This window comes from Panthera tigris, chromosome X, assembly GCF_018350195.1.
Source record: "Panthera tigris isolate Pti1 chromosome X, P.tigris_Pti1_mat1.1, whole genome shotgun sequence".
NCBI classification, from domain to species: domain Eukaryota; kingdom Metazoa; phylum Chordata; class Mammalia; order Carnivora; family Felidae; genus Panthera; species Panthera tigris.
The window spans coordinates 62,847,165-62,865,013 of record NC_056677.1 but is presented as its reverse complement, the minus strand read 5'-3'; the positions used below and the strand labels follow the sequence as shown (position 1 = coordinate 62,865,013).

General features: G+C 37.6%; 1 protein-coding gene across 1 annotated transcript in view; it reads right to left on the bottom strand.

Annotated features, from left to right (window-relative positions):
- The window catches only part of ATP7A (ATPase copper transporting alpha), a 158,725-nt gene that overhangs the window by 7,516 nt on the left and 133,360 nt on the right, over positions 1–17,849 (bottom strand). The window contains 4 exon segments of the mRNA XM_042975315.1: positions 9,116–9,258; positions 10,549–10,695; positions 14,144–14,230; positions 16,063–16,279. Of these exon segments, the coding sequence (XP_042831249.1) occupies positions 9,116–9,258; positions 10,549–10,695; positions 14,144–14,230; positions 16,063–16,279 (594 nt within the window).

The window sequence follows — 17,849 nt, the reverse complement described above, 5'->3', positions numbered from 1 at the left end:
CATGGGACAGTCCGTGGGAGGGAGGGGTGCAGTGAGTCTGGAGCGGGGAGAGAGGAACAGCCCCCTACATCAGGTGCCCTGGGCATAGGGGCCTGCACAGGGAAGGCAGGTTCTCATAGAGCTTTGAGAACCAGGGGGGCCAGGCTTTGTAAGTTCTTACAATCAGTGGGTCTAGAAACCTGGAATTTTAAAAATCAGCTGGTTCAGCTCTTGGAGAGCCAGTGGGCAATAGGAAACCGAGTCTTCCCACTTAAAGAGACAGCACAACAAACAACCCCACTGAGATACAGCATAGAAGCAGCAGTTTAAAAAATGCCTGGGATATACAGGAAGGAGATTTGTGTACTATAGAGGCAGAGATCTTTGGGAGACTTCTCTAAGAACAAAAGAACCAGCAGGCGGCATTTCCCTCCCCTGGCCCCAGCCTAGATATGCAAACACCTGTGGTAACCAGTGCAGTGCCAACTCTCTCCACGTAGCTTGCTATCAGTGTGCCCTGCCGCTATGCCCTTCTGCAGATCCACTCCCTCCAACTTGGCCAGATGCAGAAGTTTTCCCTGGCGGCTACAGGTCCCTTCCCACAGCAGGCCAGCACAGACCATTCTGGAACCCCAGGCCCTGCCCCCACTTTCTCATGCACACCTGCCCCCTCCAATATGCCATTGGCCAGAGCCCATCCAAAGCAGTGCCACAAGCCTGGCAGTGTGCAAGCAGCCCCAATAGGGGGTCAGAACCACTACACAGTGACTCCAGTCCCAGACAGAGGGGAAGATAACCACACACACCAGTCCAACTCATAGGGTCAGTTGGCAGGCTCTGCTCACCAAAAAAAGCTTCTCAGGGGACAACACAGGGAGAGTACCCTGTAGTTCAGTGGTACTGCATCTCTGGCAAAAACCTGGTCTGACTCAACTCATGCCCAAGGTGGCCCCAGACTGGCCCACTAAGACCACAAGGACCAAACCTTGCCCACCAACAGGCAAAGAAAGCCACTGCAGACAAGTGAACTGAAGGCAAACGTGGCTCAGCCAAAATAATCCGGTGCACACAACACACATAGGAGACATCCCTAAGTGCCAGGTTCTAGTGAACTGGGGACACTGCACTGCAGGCCATTACTTTCAAGATCAGGTGACATGGCTGACTTTCCTAACACAGAGAAACAGACACAGAGAGTTAGACAAAATGGGGACAGAGGAATATATCACAAAATGAAAAAAAAGGACAAAATCACAGGAAGAGAGCTAAATGAAATGAAAATAATATGCCTGATAGATAATTTAAAGTAATGGGCATAAGGATACTCACTGCACTTGAGAAACAGTGGAAACTTCAGTGTGACTGTCAACAAAGAGATAGGAAACATAAAAAGGAAGCAAAAGAAGATGGAGAACTCAGTAACTGAAATTAAAAATATACTAGAGGGGCACATGGGTGGCTCAGTCAGTTAAGTGTCCAACTTGGTTTTGGCTCAGGTCATGATCTCACAGTTTTGTGAGTTCGAGCCCCACAACAGGCTCCACAACTGCCAGTGCCAGTGCAGATCCTTCTTGGGATTCCATTTCTCTCTCTCTCTCTCTCTCTCTCTCTCTCTCTCTCTCTCTCCCCCTCCCCTACTCATGCTGACTCTGTCTCTCTCAAAATGAATAAATAAATATTTTTTAAAAATTTAAAAAACATACTAGAGAGAACAAACAGGAGAGTATAGGAAGCAGAACAACAGATCAATGACCTCAAGAAGAGAGTAATGGAAAGCAATCAAGGTGAACAGGATAGAGAAAAAAATAATAAAAAATGAAAATAGACTAAGGGAACATAGCAATGCCATCATGAGTAATAACATTCACATGATAGGGATCCCAGAAGGAGAAGAAAGAAAATAGGGCAGAAAATTTGTTTGAAGAAATAATAGTTGAAAACATCCCTAATCTGGAGAAGGAAAGAGAAATTCAGACCCAGGAGGCACAGATAAGCCCCAACAAAACTGACCCAAGAAGGCCCACAACAAGACAGAGTATTTAAAATGGTAAAAGGGGGTGATAAAGGGAGAATTTTAAAAGCAGTAAGAGAAAACAGGTATATGCAAGGGAAACCCAAAGGGCTATCAGCAGATTTTTCAGAAGAAATTTTGCAGGCCAGAAGGGACTGGCATGATACAATCAAAGTGCTAAAGGAAAAAAACCTGCAACGAAGAATACTCTTTCCAGCAAGGCTATTATTCAGAATAGAAGAAGAAATAGAGTTCCCCAGACAAACAAAAGTTAAAGTAATTCATTACCACTAACCCAGTCTTATAAGAAATCTTAGAGTGGACTCACTGAGTGAAAAGGAAAGACCATAAGTAAGAGTAAGAAAAGTAGGAAGCACAAAAGCAGTAAAATTAAGTATATCTACAAAAATTTGTCAAGGGATTCACAAAATAAAAGGATGTAAAGCAAGGCACCATATACCTAAAAAATAGGGGAGAGGAGTAAAAACTGGATTCAAACTTAAGCAACCATCGGCTTAATACAGACTGATATATGCATATAATGTTATATACAAACCTAATGTTAATAACAAATCAAAAATCAGTATTAGATATGCAAAAACTAAAAAGAAAGGAATCCAAGTATGTCGCTAAAACAAGCCAGAAAACCATAAGAGAAAAGAGCAACAAAACAAAGGAAGAGAGAACTGCAAAAAACCATAAAACAAGTAACAAAATGGTAACAAGTATATACCTATCAATAATTACTTCGAATGTAAATGGACTAAACGTTTCAATCAAAAGACACTGGGTGAATGGATTAAAAAGTAAGACCCATATATGTGCTACAAGACTCATTTCAGACCTAAAGACACATGCAGATTGAAAGTGAGGTATGGAAAAACATTTATCATACAAAAGGAAGTGAAAACAAAGTCAGGGTAGCAATACTTGTATAGGACAAAATAGACTTTAAAGTAAAGATTGTAACAAGAGACAAAGAAGAGCACTATATAATCATAAAAGGAACAACCTAACAGGATGTAAAAATTGTAAATATCTATGCACCCAACATGAGAAAACCAAAATACATAAAGCAACTAGTAAGAAACATGAAGGAAGTAATTAATAGTAATACTAGTAAGGGGACTTCACCACTCCACTTCCATCAATGGATAGATCATCCAAACTGAAAACCAACAAGGAAATAGTGGCTTTAAAGGACACATTGGACCAGATCTAACAGATATAGTCAGAACATTCCAACCTAAAACAGCAGAATACACACTCTTTTCATGTGCACACAGAATTTTCTCCAGAATAGATCACATGTTCGGCCACAAAACAAATCTCAACAAATTCAAAAAGACTGAAGTCATACCACGCATCTGTTCCAATCACAATGCTTTGAAACTAGAAGTCAACCACAAGAAAAAACCTGGAAAGACTAAATAACATGCTACTGAACAATGAATGGATATATCCTGAATTCAAAGAGGAAATCAAAACATACATGGAGACAAATGAAAACAAAATGGCCAAAATCTTTGGGATGCAGCAAAAGCTGTTTTAAAAGAGAAGTTTACACCAAAACAGGTCTACCTCAAGAAGCAAGAAAAATCTCAAATAATTAACCAAACCTTACACAAAAAGGAGCTAGAAGAAGAACAAACAAAATCCAAAACCAGAGAAAGAATTATATAATAACGTTAGAGCAGAAATAAGTAAAATACAAACTAAAAGCAATCAATGAAACCAGGAGCCAGTTCTTTGAAGAGATCAACAAAAGTGATAAACGTTTAGCCAGACGCATCAAAATATCTATCTATCTATCTATCTATCTATCTATAGGACTCGAGGCACTTGGCTCAGTCAGTCAGAAGAGCATGTGACTCTTGATCTCAGGACTGTGAGTTCGAGTCCCCATGTTGGGAGTAGAGACTACAATACCTACCTACCTACCTACCTACCTACATACATACATACATACATAAACTTAAACAAATAAGATTAAAGAATATTTTAAAAAATAGTACTCAAATAATCAAAATCAGAAATGAAAGAGGAGAAATAACAACAAACACCACAGAAATACATAGGATTATAAAAGAATGTTATGAGAAATTATATGCTAACAAATTGGACAACCCACAAGAAATGCATAAATTCCTAAAAACATATAACCTCCCAAAATTGAGTAAGAAAGAAAATAAAATTTGAAAAGACTGATTACCAAGAATGAAAATAGAATCAATTGATCAAAAAACTCCAAACAAATAAAAGTCCAGGGCCAGATGGCTTCACAGAATTCTACCAAACATTTAGAGAAGAGTTAATACCTATTCTTCTAAAACTGTTCCAAAAATATAGAAAAGGAATAAAAACTTCCAAATGAATTTGATGAGGCCAGCATTACTCTAATATCAAAATCAGACAAAGACAGGGGCACCTGGGTGGCTCAGTCGGTTAAGCGGCCGACTTCGGCTCAGGTCATGATCTCGCGGTCCGTGAGTTCAAGCCCCGCGTCGGGCTCTGTGCTGATAGCTCAGAGCCTGGAGCCTGTTTCAGATGCTGTGTCTCCCTCTCTCTGACCCTCCCCCATTCATGCTCTGTCTCTCTCTGTCTCAAAAATGAATAAATGTTAAAAAAAAAAATTTTTAAAAAATCAGACAAAGACACTACAATAAAAGAGAACTACATGCCAATCTCTCTGATGAACACAGATGTAAAAGTCCTCAACAAAATATTAGCAAACCAAAGCCAACAATACATTAAAAAAAATTACTCACCAAAACCAAGTGGGATTTATTCCCAGGATGCAACAAGGGTGGTTCAATATTTATAAACCAATTAATGTGATACATTACATAACAAAAGAAAGGATAAAAACCATATGATCATTTCAGTAGATGTAGAAAAACCATTTAACAAAGTACAACATCAATTCACGATAAAAACTTTCAACAAAGTAGGTTTAGAGGAAACATATCTCAACATAAAAAAAGCCATATATGAAAAACCCACAGCTAACATCATCCTCAGTGGTGAAAAACAGATCTTTTCTCCTAAGGTCAAGAACAAAACAAGGATGTCCTCTCTCACCACATTTATTCATCATAGTACTAGAAGTCCTAGCCACAGCAAACAACACAAAGAACTAAAAGACATCCAAATTGGTATGAAAGAAGTAAAACTTTCACTATTTGCAGATGAAATCATACTATATATAGAAAGCCCTAAGGACGCCACCCAAAAACTACTAGAACTGATAAGGGAATTCAGTAAAGTCACAGGATACAAAACCAATACACAGAAATCCATTGCATTTCTAAACATTAATTATGAAGTAGCAGAAAAAGAAATTAAGAAAATAATACCATTTACAATTACACCAAAAATAATGAAATACATAGGAATAAACTTAACCAAGGAGGTGAAAGACTTGTACTCTGAAAACTATAAAACACTGATGAAAGACATCAAAGATGACATAAACAAATCAGAAGATATTCCTTACTCATGTATTAGAAGAACAAATATTGTTAAAATGTGCATACTACCCAAAGTAATATACAGAATTAATGCAATCTCTATCAAAATATCAACAGCATTTTTCATAGAACTAGAACAAACAATCTTAAAATTTGCATGGAACCACCAAAGACCCAAAGCTACCTTGAAAAAAGAACAAAACTGGAGGTATCACAATCCTAGACTTCAAGATATACTACAAACATGTAGTAATAAAAACAGTATGGTACTGGCACAAAAACAGACACATATATCAATGGGACAGAACAGAAAATCCAGAAATGGACCCAGAACTATATGGTCAACTAATCTTCGACAAAACAGGAAAGAATATCCGAAGGAAAAAAGTCTCTTAAACAAATGGTGTTGGGAAAACTAGACAGCAACATGCAAAAGAATGAAAGTGGACCACTTTCTTACACCATAATAAAACTCAAAATGAATGAAAGACAAAAATGTGACACAAGAAACCACCAAAATCCTAGAGGAGAAAACAGGCAACAACATCTTTGACCTCTGCTGCAGCAACTTCTTACTTGACATGTCTCTGGAGGCAAGGGAAACAAAAGCAAAAATAAACTACTGGGACAACATCAAAATAAAAAGCTTCTGCAGAGCAAAGGAAACAATCAACAAAACTAAAAGGTAACCTATGGAATGGGAGAAGATATTTGCAAAGGACATATATGATAAAGGGTTAGTATCAAAATATAGAAAGAACTTATAAAACTCAACACCTAAAAAACAAATAATCCAATTTAAAAGTGGGAAGAAGACATATAAAGACATTTCTCCAAAGAAGACAGATGGCCAATAGACACATGAAAAGATGCTCTACATTACTCAACATCAGGGAAATGCAAATCAAAACCATAATGAGATATTACCTCACACCTTCCAGAATGACTAAAATAAAAAACTCAAGAAACAACAGATATTGGCAAGGATGTGAAGAAAAAGGAACCCTCATGCACCGCTGGTGAATGCAAACTGGTGCAGCCATTGTGGAAGACAGTATGGAGATTCATCAAATAATTAAAAATAGAATTACCTTTTGATCCAGTAATTCCACTACTGGGTATTTACACAAATAATATGAAAACACGAATTCAAAAAGATAAATGCACTGCTATGTTTCTTGCAGCATTATTTATAATAGCCAAGATATGGAAGCAGCACAGTGTTCATTGATAGATGAATGGATAAAGAAAATGTGGTGTGTATACACACACACACACACACACATATATATACAAACATATATACATACATACATACATACATACATACATACATACATACATACAGTGGTATATTACTCAGCCATAAAAAGGAATGAAATCTTGCCATTTGCAACATCATGGATGGATCTAGAGGGTATGATGCTAAGTGAAATAATTCATCCAGAGAAAGATCAATACCACATGATTTCACTCATTTGTGTAATTTAAGAAACAAAACAAATGAACAAGGAAAGACAGAGACAAACCAAAAACCAGACTCTTAATTATAGAGAACTAATGTCTACCAGAGGGGAGTTAGGTGAGGGGATGGATAAAATAGGTGAAGGGGCGTACACTTACCATGATTAGCACTGAGTAATGTATACAACTGTTGAATCACTATGTTGTACACCTGAGTCCAATATAACACTATATATTAACTATACTGGAACTACAGTACAATTTAAAAAAATAAATACAAAATGAAATCACTGTGAAAACTACCACCCCCTAAAAAAAAGATGTATATCTAAGGATGTACATTACTGCCCTGTTTGTAACAACAAAATTTTCAAAATCACCTAAATACCCATCATGAGAGGAATGGTTAAGTAAATTATGACACATTCCTACCATGGGATTCCATGTAGTAATTTTGAAAGAATAAAATAATTTTGTTTTTTCAGATATGGATAAAGCTCCAAGGAATGTATTTTGTTACCAAAAAAAAAAGTGCTGGGGCACCTGGGTGGCGTTAAGCGTCTGACTCTTGATTTCGGCTCAGGTCACGATCTCACAGTCGTGAGATCGAGCCCCATGTCAGACTCCTCACTGAGTGAAGCCTGCTTTGGATTCTGTGTCTCCCTCTCTCTCTGCCCCTCTCCCCCACCCCTGTGCATGCGAACACACTCTCTCTCAAAATAAATAAAAATAAACACTTTAAAAAAGCGCAAAGTGCTGAATGAACAATCTGTAGAAAAATGATGTAATTTATGTTGAAAATACCAGAACTATACATTCATATATGAACACACATGCATGTGAAAAAGTTGGGGTAGGGGGTTGCCTGGGTGGCTCAGTTGGTTGAACGTCTGACTTCGGCTCAGGTCATGATCTCACAGCTCGTGAGTTTGAGCCCCACGTCAGGCTCTGTGCTAACCGCTCAGAGCCTGGAGCCTGCTTCAGATTCTGTGTCTCCCTCTCTCTCTGCCCCTAACCCACTTGCATTCTGTCTCTGTCTCTCTCAAAAACAAATAAACATTAAAAAAAGTTTTAAAAAAAAGTGGGGGTACGACTGGACAGGGAGTTTGGGAAAAGGGTAACTTAAACTTTTTGATTTATATCCTTCTGCATTAAATTTTTTTATTTTTTTTATTTTTTTTTTATTTTTGAGAGAGAGACAGACAGACAGACACAGCATGAGTGGGGGAGGGGCAGAGAGAGATAGGGAGACACAGAATCCAAAGCAGGCTCCAGGCACAGAGCCCAACACAGGGCTTGAACTCACAAACAGCAAGATCATGACCTGAGCCAAAGTCAGATGCTTAACTGACTGAGCTACACAGGTGCCCCTCCCCCCAATTTTTTAATGTTTATTTATTTTTGAGGGAGAGAGAGAGAGAGCGCGCGCGAGCATGAGCAGGGGAAGGGCAGAGAGAGAGGCAGACAGAGAATCCAAAGCAGGCTCCAAGCTCCAGGCTCCAAGCTGTCAGCACAGAATCTGATGCAGGGCTCAAATTCACCAACTGTGAGATCATGACTTGAGCCGAAGTTGGATGTTTAACCAAATGAGCCACCCAGGCACCCCTCCTCCTGCATTTTTTATATAAGAATGTTTCCATATATTACTTGTGTTATTTAATAGAAGAGGGGAGAAGGCATTCTGAAATAGAAAAGACTAATGTGAGAAAAGTTCTGCAGGGAAGGCAAATGTGGGGGTCAGTAGCAGAAAACTCTGTCAAAGTGGTGCATTAGGAGATGGTTCCACCAGTGATATTCAGGATGGACTAGAGAAGGAAGTGCCTGGAGCTTTTGCTGTATTTTAGACATGAGAGATTGAGCACCTGGCTTAGTGATTGAGCCTGGCTTAGGCTGGCAGCGCTGGTAAAGAGTATAAGTAACATTTCAAAGGAAGTCAACAGAAACTAGTGTATGGTGTCACTGAAGCATCTCATGGATTAGGTAAATGGCTTTTTAGTAACACACAAAGACCAAAGTCCTTCCCACACAGCATGCTAATTGTTCTTTAAGGAATCAGATATGGATACTCAGTGATAAGGAAAACAATAGGTCATATGATTTTTTTTAGCACTTGAAAGCAAGAAACAAAATGTATATGAAGAATTAGAAGTTACTACATACCACCACCCCAACAACTATGTAAATCAATTACCTGAGAAGCAATAGATCTAGCTGTTTTACTGTTGTCTCCAGTCATCAGAACTACTTCTAAGCCCATGGATTTCAAAATATGGACAGCCAATTCTGCTTCAGGCTTCACTGTATCAGCAATAGCAATCAAACCACACAGCTCATCTAATAAAGGAGCACCAGAAAATAAGACAGTTTGGAATATGGTGAAAGCATAATAATATTCTAACTTAAAATTTGAGAAAGAAATTAATTTTGTTAAGTAAAATTGTTCAGGGCTTAGCTTAACTCAAAATGTCTCCAAGCCCACACAGACTGTATTCCACCAAACTTGCGACAAACTTCCATATTTAGGTGTGAAAATTTCAGAGTGACATAGGGATTATTAATGAAGGTAGTAATATGAAATGAAAGTAGAATAGAAAATGAAAAGAGAGATCTTATTGGATACTAAAAGACTCTTTCTTTCCTTTGAAAGAAAGGGCCAATAGCCCCCAAACACTTTAGTTCATTTAAAGGCAAATGAAACTGAAAACTCATACTTTTTTTTCTTTTTAAGGTGAAAGGGGAGAATTGAGACAAACTGCCATTTTATAACTGGGGGAAAGAAATCACTGCAATAATTATTTTATTTTTTTTCTTTTAAAAAAAAAAGTAAATAGTATTTTATGCTTCTTCCTAGACCTAGTTAAGGTCATAGTTAAGATACTGCCTTCATACTTAGCAAGGATTATAAATGTTGACTAATTAATCTTACAGCTAGAAATTTTCCCTAAGAAATAATTTAACAAAAGAAAGCACCTAAAACCTCAAAGATGTTCATCATAGTGTTATGTATAATAACGAAATATTAAGAATAGCTTAAATTTCCAACAAGGGAATGATTTAGTTAATTATAGTATATAATAAATTATGCAGAATTAAAATTGGAAAGTATTTATGAATACAGCAAATGAATAAAGAAAAATAAAATAGTATGTGTACAAGGAATTTTAACTTTTATTCAACTTTATTGAGGTAAAACATATATGCAAAATAACCCATTTAAAAATGGTATATATGTACTAATATTATAATTCTGTACATATATATTACACACACACACACCAAAAACCAGAAATGGAATACATGCAATTAAAATGGACACTGAGTTAGGATGATCAGATTATAGATATTATTGTATTTTGCTATTACTCTAATGCTATGTTATTTTTAGGTCTTAAAAAATCCTTGATTTTTTTTTTAAAACATAGGTTAGACTACAGAGGAAATTAATAAAGCCAGGTAAATGCATGAGAATTCTAAATTAATCAGTAACAATTATGTATTGCTAACATTTTCACTTTTCATTTAGGCTGCTTCTGAATAACCCTCAAGTTCAGAAGTCTCTCAAAAATATATGTAAAATAACTGAGATCACAAAATTGAGTCATCATATACTTAAAAAAATCTTACCATCAACGGCCACCAATACAGCAGTCCGACCTTTTCTCTCATGTTCAGTCATGGAATCATCTACATCATTATTAATAACAAAACCATTTCTAATCATCCATTCCCGGTTACCAATGAGGACTTTGTACTGTTGAGCATTAAGAGCATCTGAATAAAGTACAGAAATAGCATTTAGTGAGCTTGTTTATTATTTATAACATGCTATGAGGCACATTCTTCCTGTCTAACCTTACATAGTCGCTATGTTGTATTTTTGGTAGACCACAGCCTACAACAGTGATTTCCAAATTTTCAAGGAATATACTCTGCTCTTCCTTGCCTTTGGGCCTTTGCACATATTGCTGCCTCCACCTGGAAAGTCCTTACCCCTCCTCTCCAATTATCAAACTCCATCATATTCTTCAAGAGCCAGTTCAAATGTTACTTTCTTGGGGCACCTGGGTGGCTCAGTTAAGCATCCAACTTCGGCTCAGGTCATGATCTCACGGTTCGTGGGTTCGAGCTCCAGCTCTGTGCTGACAGCTCAGAGCCTGGAGATTACTTCGGATTCTGTGTCTCCTTCTCTCTCTGCCCTTCCCCTATTTACACTCTGTCTCTCTCTCTCTGTCTCTCAAAATAAAGAAACATTGGGGCGCCTGGGTGGCTCAGTCAGTTGAGCTCTGACTTCGGCTCAAGTCATCATCTCGCGGTTTGTGAGTTCGAGCTCTGCATTGGGCTCTGTGCTGACAGCTCGAAGCCTGGAGCCTGGTTCGGATTCTGTGTCTCCTTCTCTCTCTGCCCATCCCCTGCTTGTGCTCTGTCTCTCTCTGTCTGTCAAAAATAAATAAATGTAAAAAAATAAACATTAAAAAAAATTTTAATGTTACTTTCTTGATGAAGACTTCCCTTTGATCTTCCACACAACTGAATTAAATTCAAAATATTTATTGTGCATCATCAGCTGAATATGGTTGTATGAAATCATACAACCATACTGATGTCTCATTTTAAACACGTGACCACTAACTTTATGCAAGTTCTTAGAGTTGTCTGGCAACTCTATACTTCCCTAGTCTATACATTCTCCATTCCTTCTCCTTCTAGAGCGCTATTTTATACCTTCTCTTCTCCCATTCTCATATATGGCCAAATATCTGCTTCCTACTTCAGAAAGAATTAAAAGCAATCACAAGAGAACTTCTACAAGCTCTCACTGCCACATCTAACCACCCACTGTGCCTGTGTACACACTAATCTACCTTCCCTTCTGTTAATATAAACTGCCCCTGCTCCTCTTTAAGGCCAACCTTTCCAGTTATGCACTAGACTTCCTTCCTTTGCTTATTCTAGAACATCTCCCCAACAATCCTCTCCTCTTCCTCTTGCATAATCTAATATTCTATCTCTGTTCCACACAGTCCTATCTTTAAAATAACAAAATCTCCCTTGATCTCACCTACCTCTTTACCACTGCCCCAATTTTCTGCTTCTACACACAGCAAAACTTCTTGGAAGTATTGTCTCTATTGACTATATTCAATTCATATCTTCCCATTCTCTTGTGAACCCACTCCAGTAAAACTTTCATCTCTACTACTCCAAAGAATTGTTCACAGAGAACATCAGTGACCTTTACTTTAATAAACCTAATGGCTAATTCTTAGTCCTCATCTTACTTGGCCTGTTAGCAGCATCTAACAGAGATCACTCCCTCATTCTTATAAGTTACCTCCTCACTCACCACTTCTTTTCAATCTTCTTTGCTGATCTCCCTGACCTCCTAACCTATAGTATTGCAGAACTCAATCCTTAAAACATTTAAGTAATCTGTACACCCAGTGTGGGCCTCAAACTCATGACCCCAATCATATGGTCTTCTAACTGAGCCAGTCAGGCACCCCTTTTAAATTAAAGGGTTTTTTTTTTTTTAATTTTTTTAAAAAAAAAATTTAAAGGCTTTTAAATTAAGTTTAAATACTCACATGTAACAAGTGGCTACCCTATTGAATGGCACAGATATTTAAGTGGATGACTCCCATATCTGTCTCCAACCTAGTCTGTTTCCTTGAACTCCAGACTTATGCAGCCAACTGCTTACCTGTTATTTCCATTTATATGGCATTTCCAATTTAATATCTAATAGGTACTCATATTTAACATGTAAACAACTGATCTCCTGATCAGTTTTCCTCAATATTGCCTTTCCAATGGTCTTCTCCATTTTACTTCAATGGTAAGTTCATCCTTCTGGATCATTTAGGCCACAAACCTGGGCATAATTTTTGACTCCTGTTTCTCTCATACCCCCTATTCAATCTGTGAGGAAATCTCAGCCAGCTCTCCCTTTAAGACACATTGAGTATATGACCACTCTTTATGACCTCTACTGTTATCACATTGGTCCAAACCACTATTATCTCTCATCTGGATTATGGAAACACCCTACTACTCATCTCCCTGCTTCTGCCTTTCTCCCCATTCCCCTAACAGTGTATTTTTATCAGGGCAGCCAGTGTAATACTTTTAAAACATTAAGTCAGATTCTGTCATTCCCAGACACTAAACTCTCCAATGGCTTCCCATCTCAAGGGTAAACACCAAAATTCTTTCAATGTCCTTACACAGTCTAGTCCTATACTACTCTCTAACCTCATCTCTTACCCCCTTCCCACTCATTTACTCTGCTCTAGGCACACTGTTCTCCTTGCTGTTCATCAAACTAGTTTAGCACATGAGGCTTCTATACTTAACATCCCTCCTGTTTGGAATGCCCTTGTCACAGATATTCACATAGCTTTCTCTCTCCCTCTTGTCAGGTTTTTGGTCCAGCACCAACATCTCAATGAGGCCTACCCTGATCATCCTATATAAAATAGGATCCAATACTCACAGCATTTTCTATACCCCTTTACTTTATTTTCCTCTACAGCACTATCTCTATCAGACATACAATATTTTCTTATTTATTTGCTCACTGTTTTGTGTTGTCCCACCAGGAATATAAGATCCAAGAAACAGTGACTTTGTCACTGCTGATTCTTTAGTGTCTTGAACAGTGCTTAACAAAAGGTGTCAAATGAACACAATTACTATGTGTCAGTATGCTTGATACTGGAAGTTCACAGACAAATAATAAATTGTAGTTTGGTAGAATCAGGCAGGTAAATAAAGTATTATCAAGCAGTGCTCCTAGTACAAAAACAGAGATTCAGTACAGTTACAACTCAAAAAGAAGAGCAAATATCTCTGCCTATTCATGTCAGTTAGCGAAGGCTTCACTGAAGAGAGATGTGAGCTGAGTCCTGAAAGATGAAAATAAGTTCATGAGGTAGATGCCACTGTGGACAAGGACATTACCCAGAGAAAACAGTAAATGAAATGACTTAATAAGCATGAAATGACACAATGTAAAAAGGAACTGTAAGTAGTTCCATATGAATGGAACACAGACTACATGGAGGTCAGTGGAAAAAGTCAAAATGGGTGGTGCAGGGAGGCAGGAGACATATCATGGGGAACAGACCCAGAAAGACTGGTCTTTGTCCCACAGGAGACAGCCAGTAAAGCCAGGATCCTGAACAGAATTGCATGGATAGGGTTTAAGATACATGCATACCTCCAAAACATAAATTTTCTGAGGAGTACGTACAGCTTTCATCATATACCTCCAAAGGTTCACGATTCAAAAATAAGTTACAAGCCCCTATAATAAAAGGCATTAGTCAGGAAGTTATATAATCATATTTGTGTGTTAGCAAAATCACTCAAGCACAAATGGGTAGGGAGGTGCTAGAACACTTAGGTGGGTATGTCATGTTTTGGGGCAGATGGATAGACCAACCAGAAACTCAGGAAAACAGGCTTTGGCTAAAGATGTGACTTTTGGAGTGGTAGGAGAAATATATAGGTGGCACAACAAGCAATAGACATGAATGAGATTGTACAGACAGAGTATACAAAATGAGAAAAATAAAAAGAACAAAACCCTGAGGATACCCAACATTTGAGAGCAGGAGAAAAGAGGAAACAGAGGAGGATTGGAAGCAACAGCCAGGTAGGTGAGAGGACAACCTAGAGAGAGAATGGTCATGAAATTAAGAGAAGAAAGAGCTTTAGGAAGGAAAAAGTGGTCAACATTCTCAAATGCCTTTGGCATTTGAGGTAACGCAGGATGTAGACTGAGAAAAGATCACTGGAGTGGGTACTAAATAGAGTCATCAATGCACTAAGAAAAAACAGTTTCAGTAGTATGGATGGGGCAGAAGGCAGGTTGTGCAATGAATAAGTGAATTCAGCAAACCTAGACTACTCTTTCTAGAAGCTTAGATATAAAGGAAAAGAGAGGATGCAATCTAGAAGGGATTACAATGATATTGATGGAAGAAATGTTTATATGTTTAGGAGAAGAAGCTAGTACAGAGAGTTGGAAAATAAAGAAACAATGGGATGTAATCGAGTAAGGTTCCTAAAGAATCAAGAGAGGGTGGGATCTAGAGCGAAGATGATGGGATTCATTATGCAAGATGAGGGATACCTCTTCCCCTGAAAAAAGGGATCATTCTGGGCAAAAAGTTGAAAGAACAAATGACAGAACTGCAGGGATGAGCACTGGGTGTTGTGTGTAAGTGATGAACCACGGGAATCTACCCCCAAAACCAAGAGCACCCTGTACACACTGTATGTTAGCCAACTTGACAATAAATTATATTAAAATAAAAATAAATTTTTTTCTATGTGAAAAATAAACCAGATAATTTGCTTAGGGAACTAGGAAGAAGGCCACAGTACCTTGTGAAAGATAGAAAAGGGTAAGAGTAGTTGTGCTAAGAAATGAAAGATAAAACAGATGAACATAAGGGAAGGGAAACAAAAATAACATAAAAACAGGGAGGGGGACAAAACATAAAAGACTCTTAAATATGGAGAACAAACAGAGGGTTACTGGAGAGGTTGTGGGAGGGGGGATGGGCTAAATGGGTAAGGGGCACTAAGGAATCTACTCCTGAAATCATTGTTGCACTATATGCTAATTTGGATGTAAATTAAAAAAATAAAATTAAAAAAAAAGAAATGAAAGCTGAACTAAGATGGAAGATCAGTTAAGGCTAGAATTCATCACTCTATATGGTAGAATAAAGGAGAACAGTTGGGAAATGTTCTCAAGTAACAAGTGAAGTGATCAGGCCTATGGTAAAATTATTTGACAGAATGAAACCATGATGCCAATTTTTGTTTCTTATCTAACAGTTTAGGATTATAAAGTTAGACATCTGTTAATATCTGTCCCATAATTGGTACTATGAAGAAAATTAGCTTGGTGGCTCAGTTGGTGAAGCGTCTGACTCTTGATTTCGGCTCAGGTCATGATCTCATGGTTTGTGAGGTCAAGCCTCATGTCGGGCTCCCCACTGACACCACAAAGCCTGCTTGGGATTCTCTCTCCACCCCCCCGCACCTCCCCCTCTCATGCACATGCGTGCTCTTTCTCTCTCAAAATAAATACATAAACTTAAAAAGAAAAGAAAATGAGCTTACTTGAGAGCTGGGCATCAATAATCATGGAAGATGAAGTTGATGACTGTTCATTATTTGCGCCAATTTGAACCAGGGATGCATTTTTAATATTATTTTCCTCTATCCTCCAGTTATTCTTATGTAGCAAGCCTTCAATATTGATGACTTTACAGCTAATACCACAGCCTGGCACAACCTGGAAATCTACACAGGTACCCAAGGTTTCAGTGTCCAGCTCCTAACAAATAGAAACAGAAGGATTTCTTCTGCTGTTCTAATAATTCAAAGTCATCAATAGCATGATCAAAGACTTCTCGTGGTTAATTCTAAATGTTTACACATATACTACATGCCTGTTTAATTCTAAATGTTTAGAACAAAACCTCAGAATTGTTTACTTTAACACCACTCTCTAAAATTTATACCAAGTTTAGAGAAAGAAAACAAAAGTTTTACCAATATTCTCTGTCCTTTCCAGTAGAAAATTACAAGTTAAGTACTTAATTCTATTGTCAAGTCAGATTTTCTATTCAGTACAGGGCAAAGGGTAACAAAGAACAGGGTCTTTAGTTACCAGAATGCCTTGCTAGTATGATTCTGTGTCCTTAGTAAGCCAAAGAATTTTGGTGGTCATCATTGTTTCCTGGCTTTTTATATCTTCATCCTCTCTGTTGTTTGGTTTGGGTGTAAAGAAGCCAGGTCAGTAATAGTAAATTGGTAAAAAGGAAAGAACAAATAAAGAAATGGCAACACCGATGGTAGCAATTGCCACATCATAACTGTAAAATTATGTGAGATAATTTACAAAGAATTTATGCAAATCAATGAAAAAAAGGTACACAATCCTACGAAAAAATAGGCAAAGGATACAAACAGGTCACAGAAAAAGAAATTCAAATGACCAATGAAAAGATGCTCAACCTTATTCATAATTATGGAAAAGCAAAGCAAACCAACAATAAGTAAATATTTTTTATTTGTTAAATTGGAAAAAATAAAGTCATAACGTGGGGAAATGAGCACTAATAATTTTTGGTGAAGGTATAAACTTGTACAACCCCTCATGTGGGTATTGGTAATACTTGTTATGGGGGCACTGGTAATATTCACCAAAATTTAACTGCATGTATCCTTTGACCTAGCAATTGCATTGATAGGCATTTAACATAAAGATAAACTTGCAAAAGCTAACATGAATGTTAAGTGTACATTGTAGAAAACAAAAACCCAATTATACAGTAGAATATAATACAGCCATTAAACATAATGAGGCAGATTTATAGGTCTTAATATGGAAAAATCACTTAATAAAATAAAAAAAATAAAGTACCAAAGACTGGTCACTGTGAACTTTCTATGTAAAATCTAAAAAGGAATATAGTATGTGAATTGTATCTGTATAAAGCTGCTACAGTAGTACCCCCACCCACCCACAGTTTCACTTTCCTTGGTTTCAGTTACCCGTGGTCAACTATGGTCTGGAAGCAGATGATCTTCTTTCAGACATAGCATCAGAAGGCCAATTATAGCCTAATGCTGTGTCGCAATGCTTACATCATTCACCTCACTTCACCGCATCACATAGGCATTTTATCACCTCACATCATCACAGGAAGGGGGAGTACAGTACAATAAGTTATTGAGACAGAGAGAGACAGAGAGAGACAGAGAGAGACAGAGAGAGGGAGGGAGGGAGGGAAACTACATTCACATAACTTTTATTACAGTATACTGTTATATAATTATTCTATTATTGTTGTTGTTAATCTCTTACTGTGACTAATTTATAAATTAAACTTTATCATAGC